We start from the raw sequence: 19,427 nt of genomic DNA on the forward strand, positions 1-19,427 counted from the left end.
CTAAGGAACGGTGTTGACCAATCACCGCCTCGGCCACGCCTGATTCGTGATAAACACGACCGCTCTCACGTATGGTCAGATCCGGGGACATTCCGCACTGAGGAAGTCAGCTTTATGGCACCTGTCTAGACCTTCAGATGCGCAGGCGAGCATTATTTCTCCTTGCCCTCTGATTCTTGAGATGGAGCTCCAAGACATTTATTTTTCAACAAAAAAATACGGCATTCCTTGTCCTTGGCGAGCCTATAAGGTAGTAGCAAACACGTCCGTCAAATCCAACTAACCTTCACGTTTTTACAGGTAGCGCGTACACAAACAATGCGCCATAAAGGCACAACATACACTATTTCTTGAAATCAATTTCGATAAGTCCCAGGCCGAGCTTTGCAGGCCATGCTACGCCCAGTGTACACCACAAAACACGAAACTTCCGCGCCAGATCTGGTCGGCATGCGCGCACACGCATAATCATGATAATAGGCTGCTAAAACGTTTATTTAGGCCATCGCAAAACATGAATCATCCCGCGCTTCGTAGAAGTCTTGATATGCAGCGGGGTGAACAATGTTCAAACGGCACGTGAGCCTCTCGGTTTACAGATACGCCGCGCTCCGATTGTTGTCACGTGCATTGCAAACGCATGAGACGGCAGCCATATCATCAAATGTCGACGGCCAGTGCAGCCGACTATCTGAGCAGCACGCTGTCCTGCTCCTCACATGTCTGACGGACTCCTCCATTGCACCACAAACTCAGCCCACATCAGGGCTATAGAATTCGACTGCCATCCTGTAACATCACCAAAGTACAACTTCCGATGGCTGAACGTAACGTTGCAAATAATACCAAGTGTACGTTAATCCGCTTCAGCGGAAATCTACGAAACAGCCAGTTTTCAACCCACCCTGCGCTAGACAGCCTAGCAGGTGATTCCGACGCCGCCTAAGCCTGCCTCCACCGCTCGCAGCGCCATCACGCGGCCGCGTCGGCGGCGGCCGGCGGCACGGTCCAGAAGTTCTGCGCCTGCGCGATGACTTCAGCCCCGAGCGCTTCGTGCTGGCCTCCGGGCAGAAACGCTGGCGTGAACTCGCGCAGCGCCAGACACACGCGCCGCTCGGTGACGTCATCACGGAGGATACCGTGCAGCCATTCGTAGCGCGCGGCGCCCTCGAGAACGAGCAGCGAGCGGCGGGGCATCGGAAGCCGCACAGTCGGCGGCCGCTCCAGCTGCCACCAGTCTAGCGGGTCGGCCGCCTCCTGCCGCCTCGCCGGCGCCGGCCAGGTCGGACACCCCTGCCGCCCGTGGCGGCGGCCGGTCGCGCAGGTTGTAGCGGTCCTCGCCGCCCTGGTACTTCACCATGGTGAGCACGGAGTCCTTCAGCAGACTGACCGTCACGACGCGCTCGCCCCACACCCAGCAGTCGTCGATGTGTGGCGCGATACAGGCGCCCTCCTGCGGCCGGTACTCCAGAGAGCACTGCTCGATCGTCTGGTAGCCACGCAGCACCGGCTCGCGCGCCAGCCGCGCCTGCACCCAGCGGCCGAACTCAGGGAAGCCGCGGAACGCGCCCATCTTCAGCTTGCGCCGGTTGAAGTTCGTCTTCGGCCCGAAGTTCTGCTTGCGGCGGCCGCTCTGCGACGCGTCCCAGGGCAGGGCGTCGATGTCGGCCATCAGCTGCTGCTCCTCGTCGGCGGTCAGCAGGTCAGGCACGATGTGCACGCCGGGGAAGCGCAGCGACCGGCCGGCGTGGTGTGGGTGCGCGCGCCACGAGTCGCCCGCCCAGCCGGGCCAGGCCAGCCGGCACAGTGGACAGAACACGTAGCTCGGCCCGTCAGACGGCGTGACGAATGGCTTGTAGGCGGCCGCCGAGAACGGCTCGCACTGAAGGCACGTGTTCTGAGCCTTGCAGCCGCATCCAGGGATGTTCAGAGCCATCTTGCGACCAGAAGCGGAACCGCAGCTTCCTGAAACAGACGATGTGGTAAAATACCCAGGTGAACATCCGCCGCACGCCTGGAAGGACGCAAATCACGCTCCCCGCGTCAGGAGCACCCATTTCTCACCGGCAAAGTGGTTCTCTGAGATTATTACTTTCGCCGTCGCGAGTGATTGTCCAACAGGTTCTGCGCTGCGGATTGCGATCGTTCGTAACCCACATACCTGCCGCACTGTAAGCAACAGTCTCACAACGATACCTTGCCGGTTGTGACATGCATATCCACCTAGCGTAAATCGATGGTTTCAGGCTATACAAGACCAATGCCCCGTTTCCCGCCGTAAGAAAAAAACCTCAACTGCTTTACATTGATCAAACGAACAATGCTCGGACGCGCCCGGGACTAGTCCGATGTTTGCCGTCCACTCGTCCCAGCACGGCTCTCGCATCTGGAATGACGCAATGTTAACACACGCCCCAGCCCCGCTGCTGGTGGGGCGCCTCCCCCGTAACAAGCCCGTCGTGTGAGGCATAGGCGTAGCGACGGGGGATGCGTCGGCGCCACGGTACCCCAACTTTCCGAAAATCCTACGCATTGACCATGTGGCAACGCATGGAAATAATCGCCCTCAATTTGATATCGGTACCTCCTCTTCCTAAGACGCTCATCTGCCTAAGGTGCGAAATGCTCCAAATCAACGCACTGCACTGATCGATGGCAGTTCTTGCCCTCACGCGGGAGAAGTGCGGTAGATTAAGGCATCACGAGCGAGTGTCCCGCCACCGCTGCCATAAGAACGAGGTCGCTGACAAGTAGGGACCGCCCAAAAAAACACCTTGCTTTAGAGTAAAGTTAGTGAAACGCAGAAGTTCCGCTCTACCACGCCCAATTGGAAGGAACAGGCACATTCGCCGCGCCACTTCAGGCTGGCGCCGTTAGTGGCTGCGGCCGCGGGGCAGGTGAGGCGGGTCACGTCAGTAAAGGTCCAGCACGTGATGGCGAACAAAACTTAAGATACCCTGACACATTGTGCCGGCCTTCAGCCAGCAATGTGGAGCAGATGCCGATGGCAAGAAACACGTGCCGCTCGTCAGCGCACATCTTTGTCCCACATTAGCGTACCAGCTGGGCTATCAAACTCGAACAAACGGTAGGAAATGTATTAACTTGGCTAACAAAAATACTGCAGATTTGGACAAAACACAAATGCATCTTCAGGCGTCAAGAAACGAAAACGCGGCCATGCCAACGCTGCACCTACTCCTGATCCTCGAACGTGAGGGTGTACCGGTGCACCGTGTTCTCCCAGTAGTTGAGCACCAGCAGATTCCGGCCGTCCAGCCAGATCCCGGACGGCCGGTTCAGCTCGTGAGAGACACGGACGCTGCCGCGCGGCGCGCCATCTGCCGAGAAGACCAGCAAGCGGTGGTGTTTCGAATCGGCCACCAGGAGGCTGCCGGCCGCGTCCAGCGCGACGCCGGCGGGGTCGGAGAGCCGCGTGCCAGGCGACCCGCCGTCGCCGACACAGGCCACCAGACGGCCCTCCCAGTTCAGCAGGTACACCACGTTGTTGCCAAGGTCGGTGACGGCCACGCGGGTCTCGGTGGCCGCCACGAAGTACAGCTTGGCCGTGTCTGGCCGGCTGACAGCGGCCATCATGTCCATCGAGTGGACAAGGACGCCGCCGCCGCCGGCGCTCGCGTCGAACACGTGCACCACCGGCCGCCGGCCGGCCACGTCCACCGTGACGAGCCGCTCGCGCTCCGTGACGGCCAGGCCGAACGGCCGGCGCAGCAAGCCCGCCCCCACCTGCAGCAGCATAGCACCGCTAATGACCGAGTACACGCGCACGCCGTGGTCGAAGCGCACGGCCAGGCGGCCGCCGCTGAGGCGCGCCAGCGCCGACGGCCGGCGCAACTCGGCCACCGGCGCCAGCTCGGCACCGTCCGGTGCAAACGCGCGCACCACGTTGTTGCCTGTGTCGGCCACGTAAATGACGTCACCGTCTCGAGCCACGCCAATCGGCCGGTCGAAGGGCCGCGTCGGGCGCAGCCGTAGGTCGAGGGTGGCCGTGACCGGGCCGGCGGCCAGGCCAACGCCGGTCGCCGCGCGTAGGTTGTCCGAGCTCACGCGCACGGCGCGCACGTGACGTCCGCCACCGCCGCCGCCACTACCGCGCGGCTGCGGCTTCTGAGTGCCGTTGACGGTGGCCGTCTCCGGGTTCGACTTCGGCGAGGCGAAGCCGGCGGTGAAGGTGACCACGCGGGGCGGCGTCGGCTTCTGCCCGCCGCCGGTGGTGACTACCAGGCGGGCGGGCCGCTCTGGCGTCGCGTCTCTGACGACGGCAGCGGCCGCCGGAGCCGGCTGCGCCCGCGGCGCGTCGCCCATGGCCATCTCCACGCGCCGCGGACAATAATCCACCATGCCCCGCCCCTGCACCGCGACGTGCAGCGAGACCGGCTCAGCATGCGCGCTGCCCGGCCAACACGAGGGTCGCTCCATTCCCTCGTCCTTGATCGCGACAGGGCTCCGCTCCAGCTTGGGCAACGGAGAGCGGCGGCGTAAGGCCTCGTCACGCGTCCTCCCCGGTTTGTGTTCCTCCAGGTGGCAGTGATCGCCGGGCGCGTCGTCGTCGTCGCCGCCGCCGCCGCCACCGAGCCGGGGCTTCGGCGGCGACCCGTCGGGCCCGGCCGGCGGATCGAACAGGTGCGCGTTCCAGTCAGCCGCCGGCGGCAGCTCGTTGTCGTTGGCGTCAAGCCGCGGGCGCCGCACCGGCGTGGCGGCGACGGCGCCAGCCTGCGGCAACACCATCTGCGGGCTGGGCCGAGCCAACTCACGCTCCAGCTTCGAGCGCATCCAGCCCACGAAGCCGCCCTGCTCGCCAGCGGCGGCCGGCGGCGACGCCTCGGTCTGCGCCGCCGCGTCCCGCCGCTCGGACGGCCTACACGAGCCGGCCGCCGCCTCCACACGCACGCGGTACGGACTACCCGTCACGTGCACGTTGTAGAGGTAGACGGAGACCACGTGCGCGCCAGGCCGCGTGACGCGGAACGTCACCGTGTACGTGCCGTCACGGCCGTCCACCCAGATGACGTCGGTGACCTCGGCGCCTTCGGCGTCCAGCACACTGTACGACAGGTGCGTGACAGTCGTCGGATCGTGCGGGCGCTCCGAGCGAGCGCGCAGCGTGGCGCCGCCGGCGTCGGCCGCCACCTCCTCCAGCGTCAGCTCGGTCGGCGCCAGCGCGCCCGTCTGCAGGTAGCCGACGGCGACGCGCGAGCGCGCCCACCGGTCGGCCGGCACCTCGCGGAAGGCGAAGTCGAGCAGGAGGTCCGGCTGCACCTCGCGGCTCTCGGCCACGTAGCGCGCCAGCAGGTCGGCGACGGCCGGCGCCGCCTCACCGACGCGTGGACTGAAGCGCAGCGCCTCGACGCGATCCAGTCCCGCGTGCAGACCCACCGAGGCCCGGCGCACCACCGCCAGCTGGCCGTGCAGCAGGTCCGCCTTGTGCACGAACTCGGAGTCGATCACCTGGCGGAAGGCGGCCTTCCAGGCCTGGACGGCCTCGCCGGGGCGCGCCACGGCCTCCTCCAGGCGCCGCTTGGCCGCATCTTGCTTGCCCTGCAGAATGCACAGCACGTTCTGTAGCTTGTCGGCGCGCGACTGGTTCTCCTTCAGCACGCGCCGCGCCTGCTCCGCCGCCGCGTCCAGTGTGTCGCCGCACTCGTGCATGGCGCGCGGCGTCCGGACGGAGCTGGGACTAGAGCTGGGACAGTGCTGGAGCTGAGGCGGTGCTGGGACGGTGCTGGAGCTGGGGCAACACAGGGCCCGGCGTGAGGCGACACCGACGACGGCGGGCGACCCAGACATGCACAAAGCAGCGACCCAACACCAAGCCCGAGCAGCGCACACCACACCACACCACAAGACCACGGACGACCAGCAACCGGCGACCAGCGAATGCGTCCTGTGTCAGCAGGTGCACCCGGACATGCATCATGAGCCAGTGGCACCCTGCCCAAGCTCAGCAGCGGCGGTATTGCCAGCTCCATCAGCACGCAGAGGCAGGCGAGGTGCTCGGAGAGCTCGCACGACATCGAGGAGGGGCTGGGCTGAACGAAAGCTGGGCAACCAGCAGTGCAGGAGAAGAGGCGCAATGGTACATGCGATCCGGATTGGGACTCGTCCACTAAGACTGAGGCAGAGGATAGGACAACACATTAATGGTAAAGGGGTCTTTTCACAATGCGAAGTGTACCTGCCGCGACGTCCACAATGATGACGTCTTGGATACAGGATACCCTGTCTTCCTGGCCCTGTCTCCGCGACCATCTCGCGCCCGACACTGACGCACATTGAGCGCAGTCTGGATGAGGTTCCGGCTGGCAACGCACCAGGCGGTGCGCGGCCACGAATAACTTGAAAGTGCTTCTCAACTCAGTTCACTTTGCATGCGGGCATATCATCAATGTGCTGATATCAAGGCACAGTTTAACTCTCGTCTAGGTAAACCGTTCCTCATAACGCGAGCGGATAGGGGCGGGGAGGGAATTGATGTCACCCCGTTGCCATTTCCAACCTAAGAAATGTAGCGCACGACAAAAATAATATAGCAGCTGACTGGCCCCAGGGACCTCTCGGTATTGGTTACACATATCTGTCGCTAGACCGGTAACTGATCCCATTAGGCCGAGGCAAACATAAATTTCTACGCAAACCGGACTATTTCGGTTTTAAATTCCGACACTTACGAAACAATGCAACGCAGCAACGTAAACCTTATACTGGTGTGCTTTCTGTTTGATATTGACTATATAGATACACATTCTTGCGTAGTCTGGCCAAGCACTTACGACACAGGTTTCCGTTTATCACTGTGATTATGTCACTATGACACTGTCACTGCCATTGTGATCTGAGCAAATACGACATAGGTTTCCGTTTATGTACCACTGACAGCGTCAGACAGCCACCGGCGAGCGGCCGGCCGCCGGCCGCCGCCCGCGCGGGTAGAAAACTGCTACGCAATGCGCCCTAAAGCACCTACCGATACATGTGTACACACCAAACCATGCACAATGAATAGCGCAGGGGATTCTAGAAATTACGGCGCAGTTATGCGACGTGGCCGGAAGAGCTTGGCGAAACACTTCAGAGTCGCTTGGTCGCCCGGCTTTCGGAGCGAGGGGCACTGTTACCCGGTCAATACCGCCTCAACAGGACGTGCGCGCCCGCAACGTGCGTCCTTTCGTAACCAATGGCAGTGAGGTCGCGTTAAGACATCATCGCGCTCCTTGCGACTCATCATCCCATGACCATGGCTGTAACCACCCGGCATCAGGAGTGGGGTGGGGGGTATGCCTCCACAATTCCCCTGAAGTGCGATTTTGCACCCACTATTGTTCATACAATACTTTTTCACATACACTTTCCCATCTTGAGATATCATTTTCCGGTCAAGCTGTCACCCATCCCAGTTTGAAACCCCCCTTGTGATCTGTTCCCCAATCTCAAAAACATTGCCACACAGCTGTTTATGACACCACTTAGAGGGACAACACATGAAAATAATAGCTTGGAACCACACACAGGGGTTGATGTAGTATATGAAAGGACTATGATCACTCAGCAAACTGTCCAAGGGCCTAAGCTTTACCCTGCTTTCCTGATCAGATTGTTGGTCAGATTGTTAGAAAAGATATATTTTTTGAACCATTATGAAAACTGATGGGACATGCAGAGAAACATCCCAACTTACAACAGTAGTTTAGAATGTGCTTTAGGATGTTGAGTTGACACTTCCCATGTATGCTTGCATACACCTGGCATATTCAGAAGTCTTATAAATGTTGTAACCAGACCAAGGCTCATTTGCTATTTGTAAGATACCTCAATGCATCAAACCAAATAGATGCACTGAATTGCAAAAACCCCGAATATAATGTTACAGGGCACCAATCACTTAACAATTAAAATTTGTTTGCACAACTTAGGTGCTCCAGAACACCTTCACTTTTCTTTTGAATACTTAGGTGTATCATACTTACCCAGTCAGGTAAGCAAAAGTGGCAATTAAATAGACCTGTTTATGTCCACTAACCTACCCCATGCACATTGATGGGTTCCTTTGACAGTGGTGCCAAGACAATGACTCTTTTGACACCCACTGTTAGACCAGAAACTCAGGTTTAGTTATTGCTGTTTGGGCCTAATAATTCACTTATTACATGATGCCACATGACATCCAGTCTGCAAAATATCTATTTACTGCTGCTCTAGACACCTAGGTGACCTTGGTGCACTGAACATGGAGCATGCATGCACTAGGTCAAATACATTAAATTTTCATGCCATTTTTGCTTGAGAAAACTGACCAAGCTTTGCTTGGTACTACCTCAGCCACACCATGATTCCCTTAAACAAAATATGGTATGTAAATGGCTTTGTTGAAGACAAAAGTGCCATAAGTGATTATAAAAGTGATATCCTACCCATGAGTTACAATTATACCTTAAACGCCTAGTGATGGTAGATGTTGAGATGGTAGATGGTATAGTGTGGTAAACAGAGATGGCAGATGTTGGCTTACACCACCGCTGTCACTTTACTGGTGTGCTTACATATCACTTCCAGATGTTTCAGAGCAAGCTTCTGCTTTTGCTTACTAATCGTCAATTGATCAGCAACGACATCCCCTCATTTCGTTTGACGACCTTCGATTGATGCTTCCGCCAATTTTGACCATAACCAGCCACTTTGAAAAGACGTCCGCAGCAATACGCACTGCTTACCGTATACAACACCACACACGCACGTGGGCCGGGACCCCTCGCGCGAATATCTAGCAGGATAAAGCAGCGTCAACTGCCCTCGCACAATCTTCCTTCCTATTTCACCTGCTAGAATGCAGTATTGACAACACACATTACTGCTATCAGCAGGCAATGATCGGTGGTTGAACCACACATAACCGGGAACATCAAACACATTACCTTACCTGCCGGTACGAGATGCTGACCAAGGCCGCATAAAAGTGGCAGGATTGTCCGGCGGTTTACGCACCTCATCCGCTTAACATTAGCGTGACGTCACTGGAGCCCTCGCAGGAGGCGCCGAGCGCCGCTCAATGTTCCGAACAGAATCGTTGCTCACCTGTTGGCTTCATTCACCTTGGATATTGCGTGTAAACCATGGAATTAATGGCTAGTATTTTTTTAATTCATGCCGATGTCGTCGACAAATGTTATCTTGTTCACGTCAGATCAGGGGTGTCACTTTCTAAACTTGATGGGGGGGGGGGGGAGGGCTCAGCCGAAAAGGCTACCCCCCCCCCCGTCACCTCATTTCGTCCCGGATTTCGACCACTTGAGCTTGATAACTTGATATTCAATTTTTCTAAAAACTTGTGATATTTTGGAGAATCAACCTTTTCGTGTGAAGGAATCATTTCTCCATTCATGTCCATGAGAGATGCCTTTTCGAAAAAAACTTAGAATAAGGTGTAATTCACAGAACAAATAATACATCTGGTAAGGATCGCTGATGGCAATCATGGGTCACCGCTGTCGTTGATCGTGTGGCACAACCATCACAGCCACAATTATGAGGCAAATACACTCTCCACTGTTGGGTGAAAACATGCGTTAACTCTTATCAGTACCATCCTGTTCCTCTAAAAACCGTCCTATATTGCATTTAATTGTTCCTTATCCCAATCCAGGCGCTATCAACTGAAAACAATTGTCAAAATTTGCAGAAATGTTATGTAGGAGTTGACAAAACAAAAACATCAGGTACCCACAGGATACTGTTTGGTACAAAATAAACGCAAAACTAAAACTGACATGCTCATAAGCCTACCAGCCAGTATGCCAATAGTTAAAATAATTGTATTGTATTTGTTGGGCAGAGTGTTTTCTCTACTCATATGCATTGCGAGGGAGGGGGAGGGGGGAGGGGGGCGGCTCAGGTTCCCCAAAAGCATTGAAAGTGACACCCTGGGTCAGGTGGTGCCAGACTCACTGTTCTCGCGCTTTTGCCGTTGCCAGTATCTGTGTCACCCACCCGTAGATGCAGACGGCCCTCGGGTCGGGCCAACCTGAAGATTGAACCGACCCGAATCCTGCGTCTGGACGTCACGGCTGAGCTTGGCCGAACAGCTTGTGATTCACCAGTTATGAACCGCAGTGGTTGGCGCGATGTTTTCAAAGCAGGCCTCAGGTGCACAGCCAGGAGACGATTCTCACTTTGACCTCACCAACATCCATACAGAGCCCGGACCACGCGTTCTAAGGTAGCCCGTGTGAGCTCAGCACGCTCAACACACATTTTAACTCATGCGTCCTAAGCTGGCCACTGAAGCCTTGGCAAGCTCCACACAGTCTGGGCCAGACGATTCGCCACAACTTCAGCAGGCTCCGCAGTGATCCCAGGCCACGCGCCAAAAAGGCGGCTGCTGTGAACTCAGCAGACTCATTCCACACTAGAATGTGTCATCGAGGGGGTGAATCTCTTGGAATCAACCGAGACAAAACTTTAACTTGGCACACGGATTAATTATAAACTTTCAGGTCTGTCGCACCGCACGAATGCTGGTATTCGTGATGTGAGAGCCGTTTTGCTTTAACAGGCCAAAAATACCGTATTCGATACTAGCGCCACCCATATTACGCTCTGGGATCGTCTAACAAGCCTCAAACTTACAACTTCCCACAATACTGGTACCTGGACGATTAAGCATGAAATGAATATCGTGAAGAGCACCAGGAAAGCATCGCCGAACAGGTTTTAAAATGACTTTTTCATAAAAACATTACTTTTTGGTAAAACCCAAAGCTGTGCAGCAATGAAAATGCTTCAGCAGACAGGTAGGCTAAAGTTTGCGATTGTTAACGCATCATTGTGATGTTGATTTGCAACCTATATGGTTGTTGTATGGGCGATATGGGTTTGTTTGTTTAGTTCTGCCGGCACTGGAACCTTTCCTTCGACCATTTACTTAAATACGCATGCCAAAGGCTACACGATCGCGCATAAAATATTTTGGGATAGGCCACCCGGCTCCACTGTTCCACCACCAACCGCCGACTACGGGAAACCCTTGAGCTACATCAGGCGGCTGAGCGAATCGAAGAGGAATCTCACAAATACCATCTTCAAGACCACGCCGGTAGAAATCAGGGTACTGTGGACCAACGGAGCGATCCCTGTTCACGATCTAAAATACGTGACACAATTGATCGAGAGGGATTGGTATCATCCAAACAGAGCAATCAGCAAGAAATCAAAGAAGGAAAGAGTGACACAGCAACGCCGTCATCGCAAAATTCAACAAGCTTCTCGATGTTGCAAAATGCAAGTGCAAGTCTCGGCGCAGCTCTCCATGCCCAATTCCTTGTTCAGTGTATCAAGAGGACGTTGCCTTGGAGGACCAGTGCAGGCACCAGAAGCTTACCCTAGGGTCATATGACCGAGATACGGCCGTGACTAAGGAGGCTCGCGAGGTGCAGAGGATGGCCAGACAACTCCAAGGACGTCGTGGCTCGACCGCCAGTGAGGCGGTGTTTGTTGCTGAGCCTGAGTCGCCTTCCCCGCCGATTGCTGAGCCAGCGCTAGCTGCTAGTGGTGAACTGGAGCCTGCTCCGGGACCAAGTGGTCTCAGCGCTGGCGACTCAGTCGAGAGCATGGATTTTTATACGGTTCTGTATCTGGTAGAAGGCACCGACGACGCCGATCGTTCGTTCCGATTGAGACCACTGAACACCGCCCTGGCGGTTGACAGCCACGGTGGTTCGCACCGAGCCGCTGCTGCTATCATCGACGCCTTTCAACGAGACAACGGAGATGGACTGGCTACTTTAAATCAAATATCATGGATCCTAAGAAGATCTACTGCGCAAGAGACAGAGCGAGAAAGGAGACGGCTGGTCAAAATTCTGGAGCAATCCACCAGTCAGATTTGACCAACCTCTACTCCAACGACCGCGAAGGCGGGAACTACATGAACCACACACAGCCACGCGAATGCCGTCGAAAAGCACGCGGTTGTCATCGCTGAGCCAGACAGCTGCTACGCCATTTTACGTCCGAGTTCAGCTGCGCTCTGCACTTGCTCAACGAGATACACTCCGTGAGCCCGCAGTGCGACGGTCACATCAATGTGCTCGGCTACGATGGCACGGCCGTCAACACCGAGGCGATAGGGACGTGCTCCGGCTGTTTAAGCTGGCCACTGAGTCCCCCGTACACTGGTTCATCTACTAGCTGCACGGCAACCAGCTGAACCTCCTCCGTCTGCTGCTGAGCTTGAATGACATGACCACGGATCGAATTTTTTCTGGACCCATCGACAAGACCTGTGCCGGAGAAATCTGGGAGAGGGACGTTGTTGCATTCAGGCCTATGTCGGGGCACGTGCCAAACCTGCCGGTCGACCTAACTCAGTAGTTGAGCACCAACTAGCAGGTGCTGTATCTTCTGGGCCCCGACGTTCAAAACGGCTCTGTCCGAAACGTTGCAGCCCAGCGGCGAATCGAACCATCGAACCACGTCAGGTAAAAATGCAGACCCATTTTCCTCGAATTTATAGCAATGAGTGCTGAAACTTCATCAAGAATCAATTGATATTCCGTGTGCTCGCTGTTGAGCATCTACTTATTATCATACTTTGTGCCGTATTATGTGGTATTATTTGTTCTTTGAGTCATGCTTACTAGTAGATTTGCTGATAAGTATTCCGCCCCATTTAAGGACTCTGGATATCAGCATGGCACTTAAGACACGCAGCAATTTTTGCATGATCTAAAGCTCAGTTCGTAGCGAATTCCTCCAATATATTCACTTTTGTTTTCAGATGACTGACGCTGGCCTCTCGCCTGCTCCCAGGTTACATCTCTACCGAGACCTCCAGCAGCGCTCTCAAGGGCCGCGTCCAGTGCGTGGTTGGCCACTATGTGCCGGTATGGTCCGCCATCCGGCAGATCAGCAGGTGCGACTTCGGCTTACGCAGCTTGTTCCGGAGCATCGCACTGGTCCGCGAGCTGCCGCAGCACACATAGACCACGCTGCAACCAGTTCTCCAGCGTAACGAGTACTGGGTCCGTCCAGGAACAGGTTCTGTTCCATCGCAAAGACGGTACGAGAGTGGAAAATTCAATTCACAAAAGGAACTTATGGGCTTATGAGAGATGCTTCTGCGAACAAAGACATGCATTTCGAGATGACATGGATGTAATATCATAAACCCCATCCTGTCTAACCTCATCTGATCCTGCCTAACCTGTTTGTATCACAGCAACATTTGTGAGTCACTGATTCTCGCACAATTCCTGCTGCCACTTGTCATGCAATCAACCAACTTAGCCTAACTTAAAGTAGCCCAGGGCACTAGACAACTGGGTACTCCGAAGTTTTGGCTAGTTGGTATCAAGATGTACTCTAATCATACCAGAATTAGAGCAAGACCGGATTTGGGATGTTGTACCAAAAGTTGGCAGCGCTTGGCAAGCGGAGTCTTTGGTGCGGCTGTAGCGATTAAAGGCAATGTTCCACATTTGAAGATAGTGAGGTAGACATCAGATGTGATGGGACAAGCTCATTTGTAACTGCTGGTAAGCTTTCAAGGTTAAAAAACGACACTAAGTTGCAAAATCTTAGTTTGTAAAATGCGCCCCATTCCGTTATTGTCTGATGGCGTCATGGAATGGTCTGGTGACGACGGCGATACCTGACAACATCTGGCAGCCAGACCTAAAGAATACCTCGAAACGCGCAAAAGCTGACGCCAACCGGCCACTCTCGTCGAGGGGGCTGTGTCGGGTGGCGGACTAGTGGGTGGTTTGTTTGTGGATTTTTTGTCTTCGTGCTGGCCGTAAGAAAAGCTTTGGTGAACTGTTTGACACACGCAACCTAACGGTCGCCAGCTTTTATGGCAGATTATTAATATCAGATCACGATATGCTGTGCTGCTGCTGTTGCTGCTATGCTGTAGATTATTTTGTCAATACTTTATTGTTGACCCATCGTTGCCTGCAGTGCTGTAGTCCTGACATTGATATCATGTGATGTGCACAGTAGTTGCCTTCTTCATTGTTTACAATTGGAAATTCGGTGTCACGCGAAAATAAATAAATTTGTAACGCTGCTATAAATTAATTGCCAAAGCATTGCTATTGCTAGGGTAAAGATGGTGCTTCGTCTCCAGAACGTAGAAAGTTATGGACGAGAGTAGATCTTAAGTAAGGTAAGGTTGGAGCTGAGCCCAATAGCGTCTGGCACCTGACTCCGGTCAGCAACAGCCACAGCTACTCCACAAGATGACTGCCGATCAGCCGGGGATGTACCCCCAGTGTGTGGTCATGTTCGACGAGGTGGACGTCATGAGCCAGGCAGCAAACGTCCTCGGAGGGGATCAGGTGCTGGGGCCGTTCCGCCACCTGCAGGTCCTTATGGTGGACGGAATCTTTGCCTCTTGGAAGCTTCCCGTCCTGTTCTGCTTTGATCGTGCCGTGACGAAGGAGCTGTTGGCGTCTACCATCACCGCGGTGGAGGCAGCCGGCTCTCGCGACTTGTCGCAACGGTTTGCGACCAGAGCGGCTCTGACCCAGGACTCTGGAAGGAGCTGAACATCCGTTACGACGGGGAAACGTCCTTCGCCAACCCAGCTGACAGCCGCAGGTGTGCTACAAGAGCCAAGCGCCAAAAATGGTCATTCACCCCTGTCACGTCAGGAAACCTACTGTCATGATCGTACTTCTTACCGTTGTACACGGGCAATGCACACAAACCCAATCGTGTTAATGCTGGTAATTCGTTTTTGTGGAGGTGAACATAGCTTGGAGCAGATTAATCTTTCTTGGCAAGGATAAGACCAATATTTCCAGTTGTTTCACAATGGTCTAATAATATGTGTGGTTTTGATAATCGTGCATGAAGTCGCCGCAAAGTGAGTGTGGTGCAGCCGAAATACTTATGTCATGTAACGAAATTCTATAACATTTGTTTGGAAGGCCTCCATTTACGTGCTATTCTATTCCGGAGCGTAAGTGACGTTGACCGCAAATCGCTATGAGAATGAAATAACCTGTTCTCTTTTCTTCAGGCAGGTATGGGTGCTTTTGGACCTGCCGCACAGCCTGAAATGCCTGTGAAATAACATCCTCGACAGTGGCCTCCACACCAGCGGCGGCGGCTACATCACCAAGGAGCTGATGGAGCAAGTGGTGAAGGCGGATGGCAGCTCTGAGTATCGGCACGTATAAAGATCCATGTGATTCGTGCCTGGATATAACATTGGACTCGGGGTCCTTTCAGTCATGGAAACCACAGATATGTGCAAGTACATCTGGTGGATTTGTATTGGTATGCTAATAACTCGCCAAGTTCTGGGATTCTTGTGGAATCTAAATCACAACATTTTAACTCGTGATTTGCAGTGCCCTAATGATAGGCTCCACAGCGCATTCTTTCACAAAACTGCAGTAAGACTTTTATCTTTTAAACATGTCGCCTGAACATGACAAGAGGTCACCAGCTGCTACTATTTTCGGCTCTGCAGTTGGTTTGCACTTCAACCCCAAGCCAAGTCTCGTGCGCATTGGTTTGTCACTAGCAGTGCGCTAATAAAGCGGTCAATATTTCGCCGGCTTTGGCCGTCATGTTCATAAGATTGTTTTTCATTATGAATATATTATACTCTGTTGCTGGCATCGGGCATGTCGCCACAGAAGGTGCAGCCGGCTATGCACCTAGTTAGCACCACCACGGCTACCTGTCTAGAGCGCTACTTCCACGGGTTCCAGGAAGAGGCCCGCGTTGTTCGGTTATTTGACGCGGCCTGCGACATGCTAAACAGCATCCATCTTGGAGACAACAAGCCGCTGCGCAAAGGCTACAAGGCTACGGCGCGTGCCATTCGGAGTCGACGCCTACCTACTGACCCGGCGCCCGACCCAAAACCGATTAGGGGGGCTCTTCGGCATGGTGCGTGGAAGGAGTGGCGTCAACCCCAACCCCAACCCTGTGGACGCCATCACCACCATGCGACTTCCGACACCCCTCTTCGGACTCAACTATGGTGTCAGCCCGCTGGCCAAGCCGGGAAGCATGGCGCACCCCATCGACGCCGAGCCAGAGGCCGTGCCTGACGAAGCAGACCAGCTCGGGGAGCTCAGTGAGGCGGCCGGAGAAGGCATGCCGCTGGAAATGGCCGAGGAGATGCGCCAGTTCGGCACGTCATCTGTTTTCCACAAGACGCAGAGCTGGGACGACAGAGACGGAGAGCCGGAACATCACCAGGCAGAAGGCATGCGGACTGTTCTCCAAGAGTATCAGGACACCAGACCGACGACACCAGGTATCAGGACACCAGACCGACGGCGACAGGGCACCTGTAGCCTTTGACCTAGTTCAGCCTGATGTTTGACGCCGTGCGACAAGCTGTGAATATAGTGTGCTGGTTTGGCATGAGAGGTGATGATGGAGGCCCGAGATTTGATACGCGATGACCGGCTATTCGCGTAGGCCAATGCCCAAAAAGACTTGCGCATATGCTCATCACCAAGGCCATAAGGCAAGGTGACACTGCCCTCGAATACAGGCTTAATCAGTACGTCAAACTTCATGACAGTGGATAGGCAGACAGGGCGTCAATTTTAGCCATAACAGAGCTGGAAGGGAGGAGTCCACTCTGAACTCCCTCTGATGGGGGACATACGCAAGATGGCAGAATATATGGAAGAACATATCGCACGATTGACGAAGCTGACACGAGCCCGTCCAAAGTCCGGCGGCATTCGACAGCCTAGCGGAGCACATCAACATAGCAATAACATTATTTAACGGACAGGGCATCGGGGAAGTTGGACAGTAACCCAGCGCCGCATATTTACCAAGGGACACGCAGATGATGTGAATAGACGTGTTTGAAGACGTGCCCCTACTCGAGCGAAGGCTGCCCCAGAGCTCACGCGGCTTCGAGCTCGCGGCAAGCAGTATTATTTGTCAGTAATGTCACGCGGATAGCAGAAATTCAAATTAAAATAAACGCTGCCAGCGTTTGCTGATTACTATAAGTAAATGCAAAGGTTTGGAGTTTTTCTGTCAGGAATCTAACTAACTGATTTGACCAAGTCCTTAAAATAAGCGTCGAAACGGTAACACTCGGCTTTTGGAACTCATGTTGAAGGCATGTATGAGTTTTTCATCCCTCCATTTTGGGAGTGGTGCAATTTAGTAATCTTTTTGCCTCTAATGAAAAAAAGTGACTGAGTAGAATTCACTAGCAGGCCCTGCGTGACGTTTACGCGGTAGATAAAAAAAGCTTTGGGGATGCCAAAAGGTCTTGCATTTGGTACACAGGTGCATTTCGCGCGAGACGTATTTTGTAAACAAACTAAGACTTATGAATGCAAGCGGCTGGAGTCGCTGGAGCTCTCGGGCTTAAAGGTACTCAGTGGGCTCGCTTTTGAACAAACATGGCGGACATCCAGCGCTAGGTCGTATGGTACGCGGCTCATATACAGCTCGCTGGAACCTTTTGTTTGATGTTAATTTAGACAAGGTGTCTTGCTTCTCTTTGGACTGTCGAGACCATCTTCCATTATGGTAATGCATTGCCAATGTGCTGTGCGCGTACATAAAGCGCAGCATGAGCAACTCTGGATCCCTCGCCAGCTAGGTACATTTCAACCGCACACATTTGTTGTTGACAAATATCAGAAAACATCCCACTATGACTCAGTTTTATTTTTCCCATCAAGCATGGAGCCATAGACAGGTACATTACTAAGGTTCACGTTTGGATGCTAAAGTAGTGATCCAAGCAACGATTCACACATGATTTAGAAATAGGTGAGGTTGGATGTAGCCATACGTGTCCAGGCTCCGTAGAGCGCTGCTTGGTGGCTTCAAGTGAACTAGGCCTTGAATGGCATAGGAACAGATGAGATGAAAATATGGGTTTAGTTTTGTGGTTAGATAACATTAGGTGGCGCAAAACATTCACATCAAGTAGGAGAAAGAAATGAGCAGTTATCTCTAATAGGATGTTATTCCTCACCCGAAGTAGGCAATTATGGGGCCCTGATGGTGCTGCTTGGTTGTAGCAGGTGGGAGTCCTCACTGTTTCGCGTGGATTGCGCGGCGCGGCGATTGTTTAGTAATGCTGCTTTTTATTATTCGACAGTTGTGATGTCATGAGCTGATTGAAGTGCTGGAATTGCGTAGCCCCGTACGTCCTATTATGGAACGCAGTGTGTTGAGTAAATATCCTTTTTCCGTTGTCTTTTCGTGGCTGCCACCATGCTTCAGTTATACCTCTATCTACGGTGTCCTAAAATTGCTGACTGGGTGTAAGTCAACATTCTACGAAAAATAAATTTTCACTCCTTGTCCTCATATTTTATATGAACTTTTTCTCACTCCTACCTGATATTGTTTAAGCACACATGCCAAACCCATATTTCCCTTTCAGGGGTTTTGATGTAATCCAAAACCCAAGCCTTCGCATTAATGCATTTTGGGTAGGCGACGCTGTGACGTTATATGGCACCAACGCTACGGTGGCATGAAAGCTTTGTTCTTTGCTGGACGATTTAAATTTTTAAAAAAATTGCCCGGATTTTTTCGGCCTAGCATACTTGACGAAACATTTTCATCTGGGTGATGACGTTGGTTTGCACCAGAGCTACAAAATCATTGCTGAAATGCGTTTCCAGCCTGCACCCGACGTAGACATGGGATAAGCTATTTGTCAGTGATTTATTCCAAAAAGCTAGCCGGAATTATTTAGAAGCGGTCTGTGTAGAAGAGTGTAACGTACAACATAGGGTGGAACTAAGAAACGGCGGCCCACACTGGCTTGCAGCACCCTGGGACGCGCATTGAGAAATTGGAATGCACATCCCGTAGCCTTAGAACGGGCATTACCAGGGTGGTAGCAGGGTTGGCTTGCTCTAATGGGGGAGGGGGGGGGGGGGCGAGAGGTGAGCCCCGGGGGGCGTAAATGCAGAACGCGCCATTTCAGCTCAAGATAACAGATTCCTCTGTAAAATGGGACGATGTCTGACCAGTTTTGCAAGTTCTGCCAGAGTGGTGGCCCATATCTCAGGTGGAAAGCAATCTCGGGGGTATGTAAATGCAGTCGGGGCATTATTCCTTGCCTTCATTTGCTACCTAACCCACCCGGCATTATGGATTTGGAAGTTAGCCAACGTCCACGAATATCACAGTAAAATAACAGCGAAATTTTTGGCGCCTGCCCTCCTCACAATACCTTGTTTTTACACTTCACTCCGTGAAAGTGCTGCAATACGACGATAAATGGACAAATATTGCCCATTCATAGATGTAATGTAGACGTTACACATGCTACCCACTCACTTACAAATAAACATATATTTCACAGAGGCATTACATATAAACGTTTACGCCCGTTGCCTACGACGGATATGGCACGTGACTGTACCTAGAACACGTGACTTGGTAGGAGC

The 19,427-nt window shown here is 53.5% G+C and overlaps 2 protein-coding genes across 2 annotated transcripts; both read right to left on the minus strand.

The window, feature by feature from the left end:
• Positions 1-291: 291 nt before the first annotated feature.
• On the minus strand, positions 292-8,924 carry LOC119096056 (alpha-ketoglutarate-dependent dioxygenase alkB homolog 4). Its single transcript, XM_037218917.1, has 3 exons — positions 8,730-8,924; positions 1,292-1,965; positions 292-1,257 (listed from the first exon to the last, which is right to left on the minus strand). The coding sequence occupies exons 2-3, from the start codon at positions 1,934-1,936 to the stop codon at positions 973-975; spliced, it is 930 nt and encodes a 309-aa protein (XP_037074812.1). The 5' UTR covers positions 1,937-1,965; positions 8,730-8,924; the 3' UTR covers positions 292-972.
• On the minus strand, positions 3,196-5,670 carry LOC119095765 (tripartite motif-containing protein 2). Its single transcript, XM_037218620.1, has 5 exons — positions 5,228-5,670; positions 4,912-5,065; positions 4,118-4,218; positions 3,699-3,823; positions 3,196-3,572 (listed from the first exon to the last, which is right to left on the minus strand). The coding sequence occupies exons 1-5, from the start codon at positions 5,668-5,670 to the stop codon at positions 3,196-3,198; spliced, it is 1,200 nt and encodes a 399-aa protein (XP_037074515.1).
• Positions 8,925-19,427: the final 10,503 nt, after the last annotated feature.

The sequence above is a fragment of the Pollicipes pollicipes genome, unplaced genomic scaffold (assembly GCF_011947565.3).
Source record: "Pollicipes pollicipes isolate AB1234 unplaced genomic scaffold, Ppol_2.1 Scaffold_4219;HRSCAF=4965_pilon_pilon_pilon, whole genome shotgun sequence".
Lineage (NCBI taxonomy): Eukaryota > Metazoa > Arthropoda > Thecostraca > Pollicipedomorpha > Pollicipedidae > Pollicipes > Pollicipes pollicipes.

What these genes read in the sequence shown, in the direction of transcription:
- LOC119096056 (XM_037218917.1), bottom strand. Translation starts at nt 1,936, where the DNA reads ATGGCTCTGAACATCCCTGGATGCGGCTGCAAGGCTCAGAACACGTGC. An exon ending in CGCCGCCACGGGCGGCAGGG is followed by an intron (nt 1,258 to 1,291) that starts GTGTCCGACCTG and finishes GCGAGGCGGCAG; the next exon opens with GAGGCGGCCGACCCGCTAGA.
- LOC119095765 (XM_037218620.1), bottom strand. Translation starts at nt 5,670, where the DNA reads ATGCACGAGTGCGGCGACACACTGGACGCGGCGGCGGAGCAGGCGCGG. An exon ending in CGCGAGGTGCCGGCCGACCG is followed by an intron (nt 5,066 to 5,227) that starts GTGGGCGCGCTC and finishes CCTGTCGTACAG; the next exon opens with TGTGCTGGACGCCGAAGGCG. An exon ending in CGGCCTGGCCGTCACGGAGC is followed by an intron (nt 3,573 to 3,698) that starts GCGAGCGGCTCG and finishes TCAGCCGGCCAG; the next exon opens with ACACGGCCAAGCTGTACTTC.